Source organism: Rhinatrema bivittatum, chromosome 2 (assembly GCF_901001135.1).
Source record: "Rhinatrema bivittatum chromosome 2, aRhiBiv1.1, whole genome shotgun sequence".
Classification (NCBI taxonomy): Eukaryota; Metazoa; Chordata; class Amphibia; order Gymnophiona; family Rhinatrematidae; genus Rhinatrema; species Rhinatrema bivittatum.
In genome coordinates this window covers 713586989-713605053 of record NC_042616.1, presented here as the reverse complement: position 1 = coordinate 713605053, position 18065 = coordinate 713586989, and the positions used below count along the sequence as shown (strand labels likewise).

The 18065-nt window shown below is 44.2% G+C and overlaps 1 protein-coding gene across 2 annotated transcripts in view; it reads right to left on the bottom strand.

Moving 5' to 3' along the window:
• The window catches only part of CPQ (carboxypeptidase Q), an 885139-nt gene that overhangs the window by 229931 nt on the left and 637143 nt on the right, over positions 1 to 18065 (bottom strand). For both annotated transcript variants that reach the window (XM_029591758.1, XM_029591757.1), the window contains exon 6: positions 6600 to 6691. In XM_029591758.1, coding sequence (XP_029447618.1) covers positions 6600 to 6691 — 92 coding nt within the window. The remainder of the gene's footprint in view (positions 1 to 6599; positions 6692 to 18065) is intronic.

Below are 18065 nucleotides of genomic sequence, written 5' to 3'. Positions count from 1 at the left end.
GCATCCTCGGCTCGGCATGGGAGATTGCGTTCACCATCTTTCTCCAGGAGTCACCTAGGACACATGCGTGCAACTCCGTCCTTTACACGCTCATGGCGGGAACCTCTAGGGCGTCCCCACCGCATGACGTCACTTGCTCTGGTATTTAATCTCCACTCACGATTCCTTCTTCGAGTTAGCAAGGAATCCTCCATGCTGTCCTCTCCATGTTACCAAATGCTCCCACTCTGTGTACGCTCACTCCAGGACGACTTAGATCCTCGGCCTACCCTGCACCGCGGATCACTACTGGATCTATTGGCTATTCCATCTAAGCTTGGGTTCTCGGCCTACCTTGCTTCGCAGACCACTACTGGACCCATCTCCTTCTTGAGATCTGGTGAGACTGTGGAGCTGCCTTTTCCACCCTACAACCTACAGACGGAACATTGCCATCTGGTTCCTCATCTCCTGGCTGGAATCATCACCTGTTCCTCGGGTCACCATCTACATTGCAGTACAATAAAGCTAATTCTCTGTGTCCATCTCTGCCTTGAGCTAGCTTATCGCTGCAAGTCCCCACAGGGCCCCACCCTGTGGGAGGTGCCATCTCTTACAGTGACCAAGGGCCCACGCTTCAATGTCCAAAACACAACAGTTGAGTCTAATATCCTCCAACTTTGCTTGCCTCCAATTTTTTCCCAATGTTGAAATGTTGAAGGATAATCTCAACAACATATTGGTAATTGACAATTTCAATATGCAAGTTGATGTTCTGCCTCTGTCAGACAAGTCTACATTGTTCAAATTTTTTATATTATTATTTTATATTATGACTTTGTTTGGATGGCAGCAGATTGTGGATGTCTCTACACAAATTGTTATGGAAAAGGAAATATCAATCTACGTGCCGTTTCCCAATTAAGCTGGTTTTTAATTTTTAATTTTCTGTTTTTTTGTTTTTTATTTTTTATGTATATCTAGCCGCATCAGCAAGCCTGACGGCGTGCTTTCTTCTGGTATTTCAAACGAAAGCCGCCCGGACTTCTAATCATTTGCGGCAGTCCTTGATATTCTTTTGTTGTGTATTGTACTACTGTAACTTTTCATTAAATCCTCGATGATTTTACAAATATGCAGTATTCTAATGCAACAGAGCTCGATCTTTGTCGAGCGTGTTTTGACAAAGTCAGATGTTACTTCAATATTAGCTCAACAACCGGCCGAAGTTTCGCAGCTTGTGCTGCTTCATCAGGAGCTTGTAATATAACATTCTTTGTCAAAAGGCATTTGTCTCTTCAAACAGGACGACTTCGTTCATTCAAAGATGTCATGAGACGAAGTCGTCCTGTTTGAAGAGACAAATGCCTTTTGACAAAGAATGTTATATTACAAGCTCCTGATGAAGCAGCACAAGCTGCGAAACTTCGGCCGGTTGTTGAGCTAATATTGAAGTAACATCTGACTTTGTCAAAACACGCTCGACGAAGATCGAGCTCTGTTGCATTAGAATACTGCATATTTGTAAAATCATCGAGGATTTAATGAAAAGTTACAGTAGTACAATACACAACAAAAGAATATCAAGGACTGCCGCAAATGATTAGAAGTCCGGGCGGCTTTCGTTTGAAATACCACAAGAAAGCACGCCGTCAGGCTTGCTGATGCGGCTAGATATACATAAAAAATAAAAAACAAAAAAACAGAAAATTAAAAATTAAAAACCAGCTTAATTGGGAAACGGCACCTAGATTGATATTTCCTTTTCCATTACTGATTTGGTTTTTGTTGGAAATTATTTGTGTTCTTTTTTTGAGTCTACACAAATTGTGGCATACTTTTGATCATATATTTTGAATGCTTCTATTTTATATACTTATTCTCTTCATTTGTCTGTTTTGAAGGTGCCATGGTCTGATCATTTTTGATTAACCTTCCATTACTCTGTTATAAAACTTCCTACGGCTGTTAGTTCTGAGAGGTGTTCTTGTACTCGGAGATCTACCATTGATTATTCTAGGAGATCACTTGAAACTGGCTTTGGAACCTGATCTATTTAATTTGGACCTGAGTCAGCAATAGCTGATTGAGACAGCATTATTTTAAAGGTCTTAGATCAGATGGCCCCAATTAAAATCTAATAAATTAGGCAAACAAGGAAAGCTGAATGTACACTCCTGATTTGATCGCTATATGCCAAACCCTCTGTTTAGAAAAACATGACAATTTTCCTGGAGTTTGGAAGCTCTTCAGTAATATAAGGTGCATCGAATTATATTGTACATCTTGTGATAACGTAAAAAAAAGCTTTCTTTTCTCAAAAGCTGCAGCTAGCGTATAACATCCACATTAATTATTTTGAACTGTTAAAAATCTAGTTACATATGGTTTAATTGTGAGTAATATCCCAGTTTCATCTATATGTGAACAATTTAGGAGTCACTTTTTACAAAAGGTTTCTGACGTATGTGCAACTCTTCCATCTACTCTGAATTAGATTTTAAATCCATCTCATGTTTCCAAATGGTCTGATTTTCAACCAATGACATCGACAAATTTTAAATAGTGAATTCCATGAGTTCATAATCTTGCCCACTGAACCCATGCTATACTTCTGTATTCAAAGGTATTAAAGATGTGACTGTACCAACTTTAGCAAAGACTATCAATCTTTCCCTATTTGAGGGAAGGCTGTCATTTTCGTTGAAAAGTGCCTCTATCCAACCACTGTTAAAGAAGACTGATCTAGATGCAAAGGACATGAAGAATTTTAGGCCTATTCCATTCTTATTTGTTTATAAAATCATTGAATCATCTGTGTTACGTTAATTGCACGAGTTATTTTTAAGATAACCAAATCTTAGATCAATTTCAGTTTGGGTTTAGGAAATCACTCAAAACTGAGATTCTTCAGCTCTCATGTATGGATGTGATCAGATGAGGTTTCCACAGTGTTCGAAGTTTTGTGCTAATATGTCGGAAGTATTCAACACCAATAACCATACTATTTTGTTGCATAGACTGCAGCATTGACGGTGTGGCCCTTACATAGTTTTTATGTTTTCTGTCAGACAAGTCTCAAAGAATGTCCTTGTCTTCTGAACACTCCTCTTGGCAGGTTTTTTTACAACAGGTGTCCCACAGGGCTTGACATTATCTGCCACCCTATTTAACATCTACATGGTTGCTTTGTTCAAATTTCTTGCCAGGTTATGTTTAGGATACCACCACTACGATGATGACAACATGGTTCAAAACATTTTAAATAGTTATCATTAGGCTGCATGCTGTTCAGATGAAAAATCCATTGCTGTTCATGAAGATTAAGTATATTTTATGGATCATCCCCCCCCCCCCCCGGTTGACATGTATATTTGTCAATCACCCACCACTTAAGATCCATGAATGAATGCTTGTATTCTAAACAATGCTGCACTATAGGTGCTTGAATTTTTTCTGTGGATAGGCAGCTCCAATGTTCCTTGAGTCGGGTGCATATTGGTCGTTTTGTCCTACCGACATATATTTTGTTACAGGGACAGACAATGATATAAATAACATTAGATGTAGAGCAGTCCTGTATGGGTTCTTGCCATATGGAGTTTTCCTGTATTGTCTGTCCACGTAGGACCAGAGAGTGTATTAGCACAAAATGAGCATTTGTTGCAAGGCACATGTCCTAAAGGGAGTTCTATTTGAGAACAAACGTCTGAGCATAAAAAAGAATGCTTAAGTAGATCCCTCAAATTCTTGCTATCATAGGAGGTTCAGCAAAAACTGGGTGAGTTTGCTGTATGCTATCATAGGAGGTTCAGCAAAAACTGGGTGAGTTTTTAAGATATGCCGATTGTTGCGAATTATATACTTAATTTTCATGAACAGCAATGGATTTTTCATCTGAACGGCATGCAGCCTAATGGTTTAAATTGTCTATTGAGTGGTATTCTATCATTTAATTGCCTCTGTTCCATAGTAACCACTAATGCCATCTCTGTGTTTCTACGTGCTATCTGTCCATTGGTTTATTGGCCCTTTAAAAATGGCGCATGTGTGGCGCCTCTGGTAGAGGAAACACATTACTGGCTGAAAAAAAATGCCGCTGAAGCCTCAGAACATTAGTACCACTTTATTGAGTGTTGGTTAATGCTGTAAAAAATTATTTTTGCATCGCTATTATTGCTTTACTATTGGCAGCTATATTCGGCCTCTTGAAGAAGGCAGTTTGCCGAAACACGGTCCATGTCGGGCTCACACATCTCAAGCCTCTCGATCCTGGACTTAAGGGCGTTTCTTTGTACATACTAAGCTAAGTAGCTTTATTATAACATATTACAAACGAAAATGAGAAATTATGAAATACTTTGAATTTTACATCACAAACGGATGGTATTTCACTGAGCATAAAAAATTCATTCTGGACCTATGATTATACTATCGGCACAAAAAATCTTTGCGAATTAGCATTGATATCTACGCCCATGTATGAGGTCTAAACAATGAGACAAAAAAATTGTGATTCACTGCGATTTATTTTGATTATATCATCTTGGGACTTTTAGCCTCTCTGCTCATCTGATTCTATTACATACGGCTATTCCCCCTCTCTAAACAAGTTTGAGAGAATTTTTTTGGTCTTTTCTCAACCTTACCATGAATAGGTAATACCTCTAAAAATAGGGGCCTAAGAATTCCAACTGGCAAACAAGTCTCTTAAAAAGACCTACTTTCTGTACTAATGGAACTAATCAAGCTACACATATAAAGCCCCTATCCTAAATTCCAACTGGCAAACAACTTTCTTGAAAAGACCTACTTTCTGTACTAATGGAACTAATCAAGCTACACATATAAAACAGCCCAGCTTTGGAATCAAAGGACAATTTTCTTAAACAAAAATATAAAATATTAGCACAGGCAATACTGAAAGCAAGAAAATATCACTTTTAATATATACATGAATATTCAGAAAACTATATTCTTTTCAGGGGAATATTAGGGATTGGAAGGCTGCAAAATGCTGGTTGTTACTCCATCTTTTGGGATCTAAATGTTAATTGCAAAATGCTTGCAAGTGGCTGACAAGATGAAACCCATTAGTAAATGTCAGAGTACCACTAGACCATCAATCTGCCTTCTGATGCTATCACCACATTGATCAGATTTGATAGTTTTTGGATATATCACTAGATAAATATTTTTTTGTCATAATTCACTGTAAAAAAATTTCCCAAAACAAACAAAAATCTATAAGGTCGATTTTAAAAGCCCTACGCTCCCCAAAGCTGGGAGATACATGTGTGTCTCAGGCTGGCGCGCGCATGAGTACATGCACCAATTGAAAACGTTAAAAAGGGGCGGTAAGTTACTTTGAAATGTGCGCTCAAGTATTTATGTGCACATATGCGCGCTGGGTACCCCTACCACGTAACTTTACTTCTGCTATGGATGGCGTGTAAATATTAAAATAAAAGATGATAGGCAAATCAGCAGGGTTTTAAGGGTTGGGGGTAAAAGGAAGGCTAAATAACAGGGTGGACTGGGAAATTTGACCCATTAAACTGGGCGAACTGAGGGTGAACAGGGATAAAGGGCTATTGCATTGGCTTGCGTATCTAATAAAATCCTTCCCCCCCCCCCCCCCCACTTACGTGGTAGAGCCAGCATTTGCACGCAAATGCATGTGTCCATATAAAATTGTGTGCACATGCACGCGCAAACAAACAATTTTATATCATACGCGCATATACATGCGTATTTTATAAAAAGGTTGTGTCTTTGGGCGTGAGCTGTTATATGCATATACATTAACACTTACGTGGCTGTTTGAAAGATACTGCCTATGTGACTTTTGTAATCACTTCTTACAAGGTTTCAAACTGTTGTCATGATTTTTAAATTAATAAAAAAAACCCATAGAAACATACAAGATAACAGCAGAAAAGGCCCATAAGGCCCATCTAGTCTGCTCAATTTAATCCCAGTTATATTGCCATGGACCTCAGGTACTCTCTCTCTTCCCATTTCATTTCTTTAGAGCCATGCTTTATTGAATTATGGTGCTGTTCCCATCACCCCCTCTCTGGGAGGCTGTCTCATGCATCCACCACCCATTCTGTGAAGAAATATTTTCTGTTACTCCTGAGCCTATCCTTTGAGCCTTATATAATGACCTCTTGTGCAAGAAACTCCTTTCTTCTGAAAAATATTTATTTCTTGGGCATTATTTACACCTTTGAGATATTTGAATATCTCTATCATATCCTCCCTGTTATTTTCTCTCGTCCAAAGTACACATATTAGAGTTGGTGCAGACCCCACAAACTTTTGCTAGCCCTTCTCTGCCCTGCCCTTCAGGAAGCCTGCCTTACATCATGATGTCACCTTGAAAGAATTTAACTCTGTGGATGCTTGTGTACCCATAATATCGAGCAAATTCCTTCACTGTGTCAGGGGAAGGGTAATTTGTTTTCAGTTTAGCGTCCCCAGTTGTTTGTTGGCTTCTTTGACTGCACGTGTGTGTTTTTACATCACATTGAATTAAAAAAAACAAAAGCTAAAGAGTTCAAAACAGGTAACTTGTGAGAGATGGATATAAAAGTTAATTATCCTCATTCCTTTACCTTATGTAACTGGTAATACTGACTGGAACCCACTCCACCTTGCTCCTCCCCAGTCCACATCACCAAGCGCAGAGTTCTCTTGGGAGAAAGTCCTAATGAAGAGAGGCATACAAAATGAATCAAATGAAAGTTAAAATAGAAACAGTATAAACTCATAAAAAAGTTGCAAGTGTTACTTCTTTGTATTAAAAACAAATAAAAGGATAATGAATGCTTAAGTAGAAAGGAAACCCATCAAGTTTAGCTGTTTTGACAGCCAGAATACATTTCAGAGTCGCAGCTGAAATTTTACAAATTTCAGGCCACAGCTATTTTTGGTGTATATAATTTTAATAATAGAGCTTTAACCTCCTCTTGCATATGTCAGACAAGGCACTAAAGTGAGCATTTTTAAAGCTTGTGCATCTGTTGGCACAGACATACGGGCAGATTTTAAAAGCCTTGCTCGTGTAAATCTGCCTGGATTTACGCGAGCAGGGCCTTGTGCACCGGCGGCCTATTTTCCATAGGCCGCCGGTGCGTGCAGAGCCCCGGGATGCGTGTAGGTCCCGGGGTTTTTTGAAGGGGGCGTGTTGGGGGGCGGGACCGGATGACACGGCATTTCGGGGGCGGGATGCAACGTTTTGGGGGCGGGACCGGGGGCGTGGCACCGGCCCGGGGGCGTGGTCCAGGCCTCCGGACCAGCCCCTGGGTCGGAAGACGGCGCGCCAGCAGTCTGCTGGCGCGCGTAGATTTACGTCTGCTTCTCGCAGGCGTAAATCTAAGGACAAAGGTAAGGGGGGGTTTAGATAGGGCTGGGGGGATGTGTTAGGTAGGGGAAGGTGAGGGGAGGGCGAAAGGAAGTTCCCTCCGAGGCCGCTCCGATTTCGGAGCGGCCTCGGAGGGAACGGAGGCAGGCTGTGCAGGTCGGCGCGCGTAGGCTGCCCAAAATCGACAGCCTTGCGCGCACCGATCCAGGATTTTAGAGAATACGCGCGGCTATGCGCGTATCTTATCAAATCCAGCGTACTTTTGTTTGCGCCTGCTGCGCAAACAAAAGTACGCAATTGCGCTTTTTTTAAAAATCTACCCCATAGGTTACAATTTTGCCTTGCATTCAGAACAGTGGCATCATTTTTATAATATTATAAACATGTTTTCTCTCTCTCTGGTTTTTCTAGTTCTATTAACTAGCTCCTATGTTTAAGGTTTATTTACATGTTTGGCTCCCCTCTTTATTTCAAAGTGAGGGTCCTATACAAGCTAATGTGCTCTAAGTCTTTTATAATTTATAATCTGGATAGAGTTTTCAGTGATGAAATAGGGGTGCGTCTTTACGTATCTTTCCTATGTGGTTATTTTTTGTGTGATATCTTTTTAAATTCAAAAGAATTTTTTTTATATTTTTTTATAAACATTTTTCAAGATTTTCTGGTGTTCTCTATGTCAGGGGTTTCCCCCTGAGGAAGCCGGTTTCAGCGAAACGAAGGCCTTGTCAGGGCAGTAACACCATACCCAGGAGAAACACCATACTGTTACTGTTTATGATTCAATTTATAAACTAACAGCATTCTTTTTTTATATTGAATGATATATTTAACATTTTGTCCAGCATATATATTTTGAATAATGTCTTCTATGGTGGTTTTCAATTACTTGATGAGTTTTTTAAATGGTTATTATTTTTCAAATATAAATAATTTCATGGTATTTGAGATAATATAATACAGTATTGCAAAACTGATGTACATTGATCATCCTCACTGATTAATATCTTTTGTGATAAATTGATGTGTTTCTAAATGTAGATGTTCACTCTACTTTATATTATTGAGTTGGTGTTTATCAATCGAGATTTGTATAGGTAGGGACTATTTTATTTTGATGTATGTACATATGAATATATGGATATATGATAGATGCACTCTGTATGTCACTTTTAGTTACTTTAAGGTGCTCATTTATTTTAAGTGTTTCGAATATATAAGGTAATAAAGATTTGTTTTTATACCCAACATTTCATTATTTATATTTGTGCTCTTTTCCTGTATTCCTCCGGAATTGATTTTTTCTGCTTACATATATATTTTATTTATTTAAACATTTTTATATACCGGCATTAGTTGTGGACATCATGCCGGTTTACATCAAAACTGGTAAAGTATGGAAGTTACATTTTAACAGGGAATTAGAAACTGGGAGGAGGGTAAATAATTAAATAGGATAGACGAGAAATAACAGTAACATTAACATTGTTCCTCGGTGTGAACGAGGAGAGAGGATAACAACATATAGTTCCTCAGTATGAGGAAGATGGAACAGACGCAATGTGGTCTATTTTTATTGGAGGAGGTGTTTTTATTCTGGGTAGGCATGTTTTTATTCTGGGTAGGCATGTTTGAACAACCATGTTTTCAATTTCTTTTTGAAGTTGTTCATACATGGTTCAAGGCGTAGGTCAGGCGGCAGTGTGTTCCAGTGAGTGGGACCTGCTATGGAAAGAGCACGGTCACGTGTAGAGGTGAGATGGGCTGCTTTAAGGGAGGGCACAACTAGGGTGCCTTTATTGGTCGTTCTAGTCGGTCGATTGGACTGGGTGGTTGTGAAGGGTAGGTCTAGCCAGTTGGAGTTGTGGGTGTAAATTGCTTTATGCATTGTGGTGAGTGTTTTGTAGATAATACGAGAGGCTATGGGGAGCCAGTGTAGGTCTCTGAGTATAAGGGTGATGTGGTCGTATTTACAAGAGTTTGCAATGAGTCTCGCTGTGGCATGTTGTAACATTTGTAGAGGTTTGATGGAAGAGTAAGGGAGTCCTAGAAGAAGAGCATTACAGTAGTCTAATTTGGATGATAAAAAGCAGAAAAAAGTTTGCTTCACATATGGTGTAACAGGTAGTGGTTTTTTGATTGTATGTATTTAATTTTCTATGTATTTTCATTTAGGAACAATATTATAGTACATGGAAGAAGGATTAGATACTCTATATAAATCAAACAGAAAAATAGCGCTAATGTCATATGTTCAATAACAGTCAGCTTTCAAAGAAGATTTTTATTCAGTCATGAGGTAGAGAAATTAAAAATGCATATAGAGAAAGCAATTTATATAGAGTATCTAATCCTTCTTCCATGTACTATAATATTGTTCCTAAATGAAAATACATAGAAAATTAAATACATACAATCAAAAAACCACTACCTATCACACCATATGTGAAGCAAACTTAACTGTCATCAGAAAAAAATCACTCCACCGAGACTTTACTCATATCCTTAATGGACCACATTTTACAGGGATTTAACAATGATGAATCTTATATCCTGGTGCTAATCAACCTCTCCACTGCCTTCAACACGGTTGATCATCCCCTTCTATGCCATCAGCTGAGAAAAATCGGAATTGACAGCATTGTAATGAAGTGGGTCACCTCCTTCTTATCAAACTAGACACTTTCCCGATTGACGCTGATGTCCCCCAGAGTTCAGCACTTTCCGCAACTCTATACAACATCTACATGCGCCCACATTGCAAGTTACTATCTGATCTACGAATCACCTTTTTCCTATATGCCGATGATATGCACCATTTCTGTTGAAAATACAGTACAGACGTTGGCATCACACATGAAGGCTTTTCAGCAGGAACTATCCAATCTCAAACTATCTCTAAACATGAAAAAAACTGAAATCATTTTGTTAAAAAGAAATCCTCCAATAACATCTCCGCAGATTTCTGACCTGGGTAACTTCAGCATTACATCCTCAGACCAAGTGTGGGACTTAGGAGTACAAATTGATGAGAACCTAACCATGGAAAAGCATATAATCAAATTAATCAAATCAGGCTATGCTAAACTATTACTACTATATAGACTGAAACCTTTGCTGACTCATGAAGACTTCTGTATGGTTCTAAAATCCTTCATTTTTTCAAACCTAGACTACTGCAACTCTCTCCTACTCAGAGCACCTAAAAGTCTTATTTAAAAACTACAGTTACTACAGAATGCTGCAGCGAGACTCCTAATAGGATCCAGGAAATTTGATCATATCTCACAATCACTGATGGCTCTTCACTGGCTACCAATACAATCCTGAATCCATTACAGAGTTTTAACATTAATACATTCCTCCCTCCATTCTGACAACACTGGCCTGATAGGGGTGGCATTACAATCATACATGCCACAGAGATCATTGAGATCTCATAATAAAGGATTAGTAGTTGTGCCATCATTACAGAATACACATCTGACAAAAATAAGAGACCGTATATTCTCCATTGCAGGCCCTACCCTTTGGAACTTGCTACATGAAATTCTATGTCTGACCACAAACTAAGAAATTCAAACATGCCCTCAAAACGTGATTATTTCAAAATGCCAAAATCTAACTTTACCTTCCTGAAATCTTCACCTGCCTCTACATGGACATTCTCAGTATTAATTGAATTACAGATCTCATCACCACTATCTTCCTAATCCAGCCATAACATTATATACGATACATCCTCTCTCAACCCGCACCTCTCTATATCCCATTGTTGCAGTCTGGGAAGCTGCAGTCCAGGTGTGAACCCTTGAGCCGAACTACCCTGTAGGCAGAGTAGGTCGGAAGGCGGAGCCACAGGCAAGTTCTTCACCCGGGAACCAGGAACCCCCCAGGAGGAGCCCGTAGGGTCCTGGAACCTTGGGACTTAGGAGCACAGTAACAGTCTCTATAGAAAGGAGGCCTGAGCAAGGAGTAAACCACAGAGTCCAGTAAACAGGGAGCTGGAAGGCCCGGCGAGAGCGGGGCGGTAGAATACCAGATAGAGTCTCTAGCTTGTTGAATAGAAGCAGTCTGTGAGCAGACCCGGGGTCTGTAGTATGCAGTGGAGTGGAGCGGATAACAGGAACAGAGTCTGTAGTGTATTGTAGACTGTAACCAGCTGAAAGCAGGACTGGAGTCTGTAGCGTATTGTAGACAGTAACCAGCTGAAAGCAGGACTGGAGTCTGTAGCGTGCAATAGAGCTGGAACGGGTGGTGAGTAGGAACGGAGACGAACCCAAGTCAGGCTGGCAGCCAGTAGAAGCAGTCTCAGGAACAGGCAAAGGTCGGAGGCTGGCGGCAGGCAGGAGCGGAGTCGGGCACAAGCTGAGGTCAATGGCAGGCGGCAGGCAGAAGCGGAGTCAGGAACAAGCTGAGGTCAATGGCAGGCGGCAGCGGAGTCAGGAACAAGCTGAGGTCAACCGGAATGCAGAACAGCAGAAGCGCAACTAAGAACTACTAACAGTAGCGACCCTCTTTGCAAGGCAATGAGAAGGCAGGCGAACGCCGGTTAAATCAGGTTTGGGGCGTAGCGTCGTTAACCCAGGCGGGGCCAGACTTCCGGCGGCCGTGCATCCATAATGCGCGTCCTTGCGCGCGCGCGCATGGCAGCAGCGAGATGATCTGGCAATGGCGGACGCCCTGAAGGCCTAGCGGAGCCGCGGGAGCGGCGTTCCCCCCATTGGAGGTGAGCACCAAGCACAGCAGATAGGGGGGAAGCGGTGGAGACCGCAACAGTACCCCCCTTTACGGCCCCTTTTGAGCGGACCCGGTTTTTCTGGATGGTCCCGGTGGAACTGGTGCAAGAGATCTTTGTCCAGAATATTACGGCTGGGCTCCCAGGTGTTATCTTCGTCACCACAACCCTCCCAGGCCAGTAGATACTCCCATCTGCGGTTATGAAATCGGATGTCCAGGACGTCCCGTACTTGGTATGTAGGATCATCGTCAATGGTTGTGGCCGCAGGATCCGGAGGCGTACGGTGATACCGGGAGAGAACCACAGGCTTGAGCAGTGAGGCGTGAAACACGTTGAGTACTCTGAAAGAAGAGGGTAGCCGAAGCCGATATGATACCAGTCCCACTCGTTCGGCAACTCGAAACGGACCACAGAACTTCGGTGCAAATCTTCGAGAGGGCAGTCGAAGGTGCAGATTCTTCGTACTTAGCCAGACTCTATCCCCAGGCTGGAATGTGGGAGCTGGTCGGCGATGATGATCGGCCGTCTGCTTAGCCCTCGCGGCCGCACAGAGAAGCTGTTTTCGTGTCATGTGCCACAAGGCCTGGAGTTGCTGGGCCATTACTTGAACAGCAGATGAGGCACTGGGAGCCTTAGCAGGAGCGGTGGTCATAACGGCTTACCATATACCAGATGAAAAGGGGACTTGCCCGTGGCATCATGGACCTGGTTGTTATATGCAAATTCGGCCCAGGGCAAGAGCTCTGACCAATTGTCTTGCCTCTCATTAATGAAGGCCCGGAGGTATGCTTTTAGGGTCCTATTCATCCTCTCGGTCTGTCCGTTGCTTTGAGGATGAAAGGCTGTGGAGAAACTGAGCTTTACCCGGAAGCATTTACAGAGGGCTCTCCAGTAGCGGGCCACAAACTGCGAACCTCTGTCCGAGACGATATCCTGAGGGAGGCCGTGAAGCCTGAACACATGTTGGGCGAACAGGTGGGCCAACTCGGGTGCAGAGGGAAGCTTAGGCAGAGGAACAAGATGGACCATTTTTGAGAAACGGTCAACCGTGACCCAGACGACCGTATGTCCCTTGGATGGAGGCAGGTCAACTAAGAAGTCTGTAGCTATATGGGTCCATGGTTCAGTGGGAACCGGAAGCGGGTGCAGGAGACCACATGGGGAGCCAGAATTGGGTTTCTGGCGAGCACAGGTTGGACAAGAAGCTACATAAGAGGCGACATCACGCCGGATGTTGGGCCACCAGTAATACCGGTTAACGAGCTTCAGGGTCCTCTCTCGCCCAGCGTGTCCTCCAATCAAGGAGTTGTGGGCCCAACGTAATGCGGTCAAGCGGTCCCGGTGCGAGAGCACCGTCCGGTCTTGTGAGGGGATGGTCATCGCAGAGAGACGAACCTTAGCGGGGTCCAAGATGAATTGAGGTGGCTCAATGTCCTCCTCGGCACAAGAGGTGCGAGACAGGGCGTCTGCCCTGAGATTTTTAGCAGCAGGACGGTACTATACAACAAAGTCAAATCGACTGAAGAACAAGGTCCAGCGGGCTTGGCAGGGGTTCAGTCGTTGAGCCTGGGTCAGAAATTCTAAATTTTTATGATCCGTGTAAACAGTGGTGGTGTGTAAGGAGCCTTCGAGCCACTGTCTCCATTCTTCAAAGGCGACTTTTATCACTAGCAACTCTTTATCTCCAATGGAATAATTACTTTCCGCGGCTGAGAACTTCCGGGAGAAGTACAAGCAAGGAAGGAGTTGTCCAGCATCAGAGTGCTGGCTGAGGACCGCTCCCACTGCGATACTGGAGGCATCAACCTCCACGATGAACGGTCGTGAGGGATCCGGATGTCGGAGACAAACATCGGAGAGGAAGGCCTCCTTGAGATCAGAGAAAGCCGCAACTGCAGCATCCGGCCAGTGTTTAACATCTGCTCCTTTACGGGTCAAGGCTGTAAGAAGAGCCAAACGGTGAGAGTAGTGTGGGATAAAATGTCAATAAAAGTTCGCAAAGCCCAAGAAGCGCTGGAGGGCTTTGAGACCCGTGGGCTGGGGCCATTTTGTGATGGCAGCTACCTTTTATGGGTCCATACAAAAGCCAGCTGCTGAGATAATATATCCCAGGAAAGGTAGAGATTCGGCTTCAAAAACGCATTTCTCAAGCTTGGCATATAGATGATTGGCCCGGGGGGCCTGAAGAACCTGGCAAACATGCTGGCGGTGAGAGTCGATGTCTTTGGAATATATGAGGACATCATCCAAGTAGACTATTACGGGGGAATGGAGCATCTCTCGAAGCACCTCGTTCATGAGGTGCTGGAAGACGGTGGGGGCATTGCAAAGTCCAAAGGGCATCACGAGGTACTCGTAATGCCCATCACGTGTGTTGAATGCCGTCTTCCACTCGTCCCCTGGATGAATACGAACGAGGTTATAGGCCCCTCTAAGGTCCAACTTAGTGAAGATGCGAGCCCCTTGGAGACGATCCAGTAGTTCCTGGATAAGCGGAAGTGGATAGCGGTCCCGCTTGGTAATGGCATTGAGACCGCGATAGTCAATACACGGTCGTAGCGAACCATCCTTTTTACCCACGAAAAAGAATCCAGCACCTGCCGGTGACCGGGATGGGCGAATAAATCCCTTGGCTAGGTTCTCGGAGATGTACTGGGACATTGCCTTAGTCTCTGGCAATGAGAGAGGATATACACGACCACGAGGCGGTGTGGTATCAGGAACCAGATCAATGGGACAGTCAAACGGCCTGTGTTCCGGAAGGATCTCCGCCATCTCCTTGGAGAAGACATCTTGGAAACTTTGGTAGACCTCTGGCAGGAGGTGCGAAGAACAGAGATGCAGAGAGTTGGGAGGACGAGGAAGATGTAAACATCGGTCAAAGCAGGCAGAACCCCAGCTGACAAGCTGGAAGTCATCCCATCTGATGATGGGAGAGTGCTGACGAAGCCACAGAAGTCCCAGCACCAGTGGATGCACGGCTCGTTCCAGGATGAGTAGAGAAATCTCCTCGGAGTGAAATAGACCTGTTTGCAAAGTCACTGGTCTCGTGGAGCGGGAGATAACTCCAGGCAGCAAGGTCCCTCGGATCGAAGAGATGCGTAGAGGAGGATTCCTCGGTTCTGTAGGCAGGCCCAGTTGTGTCACCAGCTCGGCCACAATAAAGTTCCCCTCAGCCCCAGAATCGACAAAGGCCCGAATCTGGATCTCCCCAACGGGGTATTTGAGGGTTACAGGCAGAGTGCAGAGAGGAGCGGATCCGGTAGCGCCTAGGTGTAGCTCCTCGGTATAACCTAGGCACGGGCGTTTCCCGGATGCTCAGTGCATGATGACAGGAAATGTCCTTTACCTCCACAATATAAGCAGAGGCCTAAGGAGCGCCGACGGCTCCTCTCTTCCGGAGTAAGTGGTGACCTGCCCAGCTGCATGGGTTCAGAAGCAGGGCTGGCAGCAGGAGAAGCCCTTTGTAGAGGAGACCTGGAGGAGACATGTAGGCGCGGCTGACTTCTATTAGCCGACCGAGTCTCTCTGTCTCACTGTTGAAGACGGCGGTCAACCTTGCCCGCAATGTCCATTAGGTCATTCAACTCCTCAGGAATCTCCCGTCCTGCCAGTTCATCTTTAATCCGACCAGCCAAGCCTTCAAGAAAGATCCCTTTTAAGCAATCATCCTGCCTAGCCAGTTCCATGGCCAGGGTTCGAAAGTTGATAATGTACTCCGCTACTGGACGCATGCCCTGTCGGAGGTGCAGGAGTTCTGAAGCCGCCGTGGACTGGCGTGCAGGGTCATCAAAGGCCAGGCGAAACTGAAGAAGGAATTCCTGAAGATTCTGTAGCAGAGGATCGGAGCATTCCCACAAGGGTGAAGCCCATTCAAGCGCCTTGCCATCCAATAAAGAAAAAATATAGGCCACTTTAGCCGCTTCAGTGGGGAACTGGGATGGTAACAGAGTGAACCGTACTTGACACTGGTTCAGGAACCCACGGCAGGACTTACTGTCCCCAGTGTACCTGCTAGGAGCTGGCAACTGTGTATTAGGAACAGCGACTGGTACAGAAGGCCCTTGACGAGTAGAAGCTTCTAGACGAGAGACCAATTGGTCCACAGTGGCAGCGAGAGTATCAATACAATGTTGCTCCTGCTGAAGGCGCTGCACCATCCCAGGGATAGCCTGCAGACTGGGAGACTCCGCCGAGTCCATGGCCTTGCAAACTGTTGCAGTCTGGGAAGCTGCAGTCCAGGTGTGAACCCTTGAGCCGAACTACCCTGTAGGCAGGGTAGGTCGGGAGGCGGAGCCACAGGCAAGGTCTTCACCCGGGAACCAGGAACCCCCCAGGAGGAGCCCGTAGGGTCCTGGAACCTTGGGACTTAGGAGCACAGTAACAGTCTCTATAGAAAGGAGGCCTGGGCAAGGAGTAAACCACAGAGTCCAGTAAACAGGGAGCTGGAAGGCCCGGCGAGAGCGGGGCGGTAGAAGACCAGATAGAGTCTCTAGCTTGTTGAATAGAAGCAGTCTGTGAGCAGACCTGGGGTCTGTAGTATGCAGTGGAGTGGAGCGGATAACAGGAACAGAGTCTGTAGCGTATTGTAGACTGTAACCAGCTGAAAGCAGGACTGGAGTCTGTAGTGTATTGTAGACAGTAACCAGCTGAAAGCAGGACTGGAGTCTGTAGCGTGCAATAGAGCTGGAATGGGTGGTGAGTAGGAACGGAGACGAACCCAAGTCAGGCTGGCAGCCAGTAGAAACAGTCTCAGGAACAGGCAAAGGTCGGAGGCTGGCGGCAGGCAGGAGCGGAGTCGGGCACAAGCTGAGGTCAATGGCAGGCGGCAGGCAGAAGCGGAGTCAGGAACAAGCTGAGGTCAACCGGAATGCAGAACAGCAGAAGCACAACTAAGAACTACTAACAGTAGCGACCCTCGTTGCAAGGCAATGAGAAGGCAGGCAAACGCCGGTTAAATCAGGCTTGGGGCGTGGCGTCGTTAACCCAGGCGGGGCCAGACTTCCGGCGGCCGTGCGTCCATAATGCGCGTCCTTGCGCCCGCGTGGCAGCAGCGAGATGATCTGGCAATGGCGGACGCCCTGAAGGCCTAGCGGAGCCGCGGGAGTGGCGTTCCCCCCATTGGAGGTGAGCACCAAGCACAGCAGATAGGGGGGAAGCGGTGGAGACCGCAACACCCATCTGCAAACACCTTCTCTCAACTCTCTCCCCTCCATCCCATTAGCACCTCCTAACTCCTCTTGTAAAAAATGTTTCCTATTCCCTGTTACCTTATCCCTGTATATCTCTCCTTCCACGACCACCTTAAGTAATATACGTGCCTATTGCTAAATGCATGATATATGAACACTTCGAATTACTGTAATTGGCTACTTATAATATTTGTGTCATGATGTAAATTGCTGTGATCTTCACTTGGAACAACGGAATATAAAATGACTAAATAAATAAATAAAACCACATATAACCAGTGCTCACAATCATACTTCAATACACTTGACACACTTCTTTTTCCATGTATACAGGATGGAATATATAACACTAAATGTAAACAGAATTCCAAGGATAACAAGGAGCATTGTGCAAATGCAAAAATGCATATAAATAGTATAACGAAGTTTGATTCATTCACTATAGTAAGCCCAATAGATAGATAGATAGACAGATAGATAGGACCAACTTAAGCTGAGCTCTGCGAGCAGGACAGTCAGCTAAATATCAGAGAGTTAGACAAGAACTCCTCCTGAGGCAGAAAGTTTTCAAAACACAGTACAATTTTAGGGTCACAGTTTGGATTTCATGGACTACAGTTTTTACAGCATGCTAAGTATTTGAAGTGTTTGTACAAATGCAATTTTTGGATTATAAAAATGGACAATTAAGTTACATATTTGTATCATTAAATACACATTCTTATCTTTGGTAGTGTTTCCCTAAGTCTTAGCTTAATATGGTCCTATAGGGATGTGCAGAAAGAAA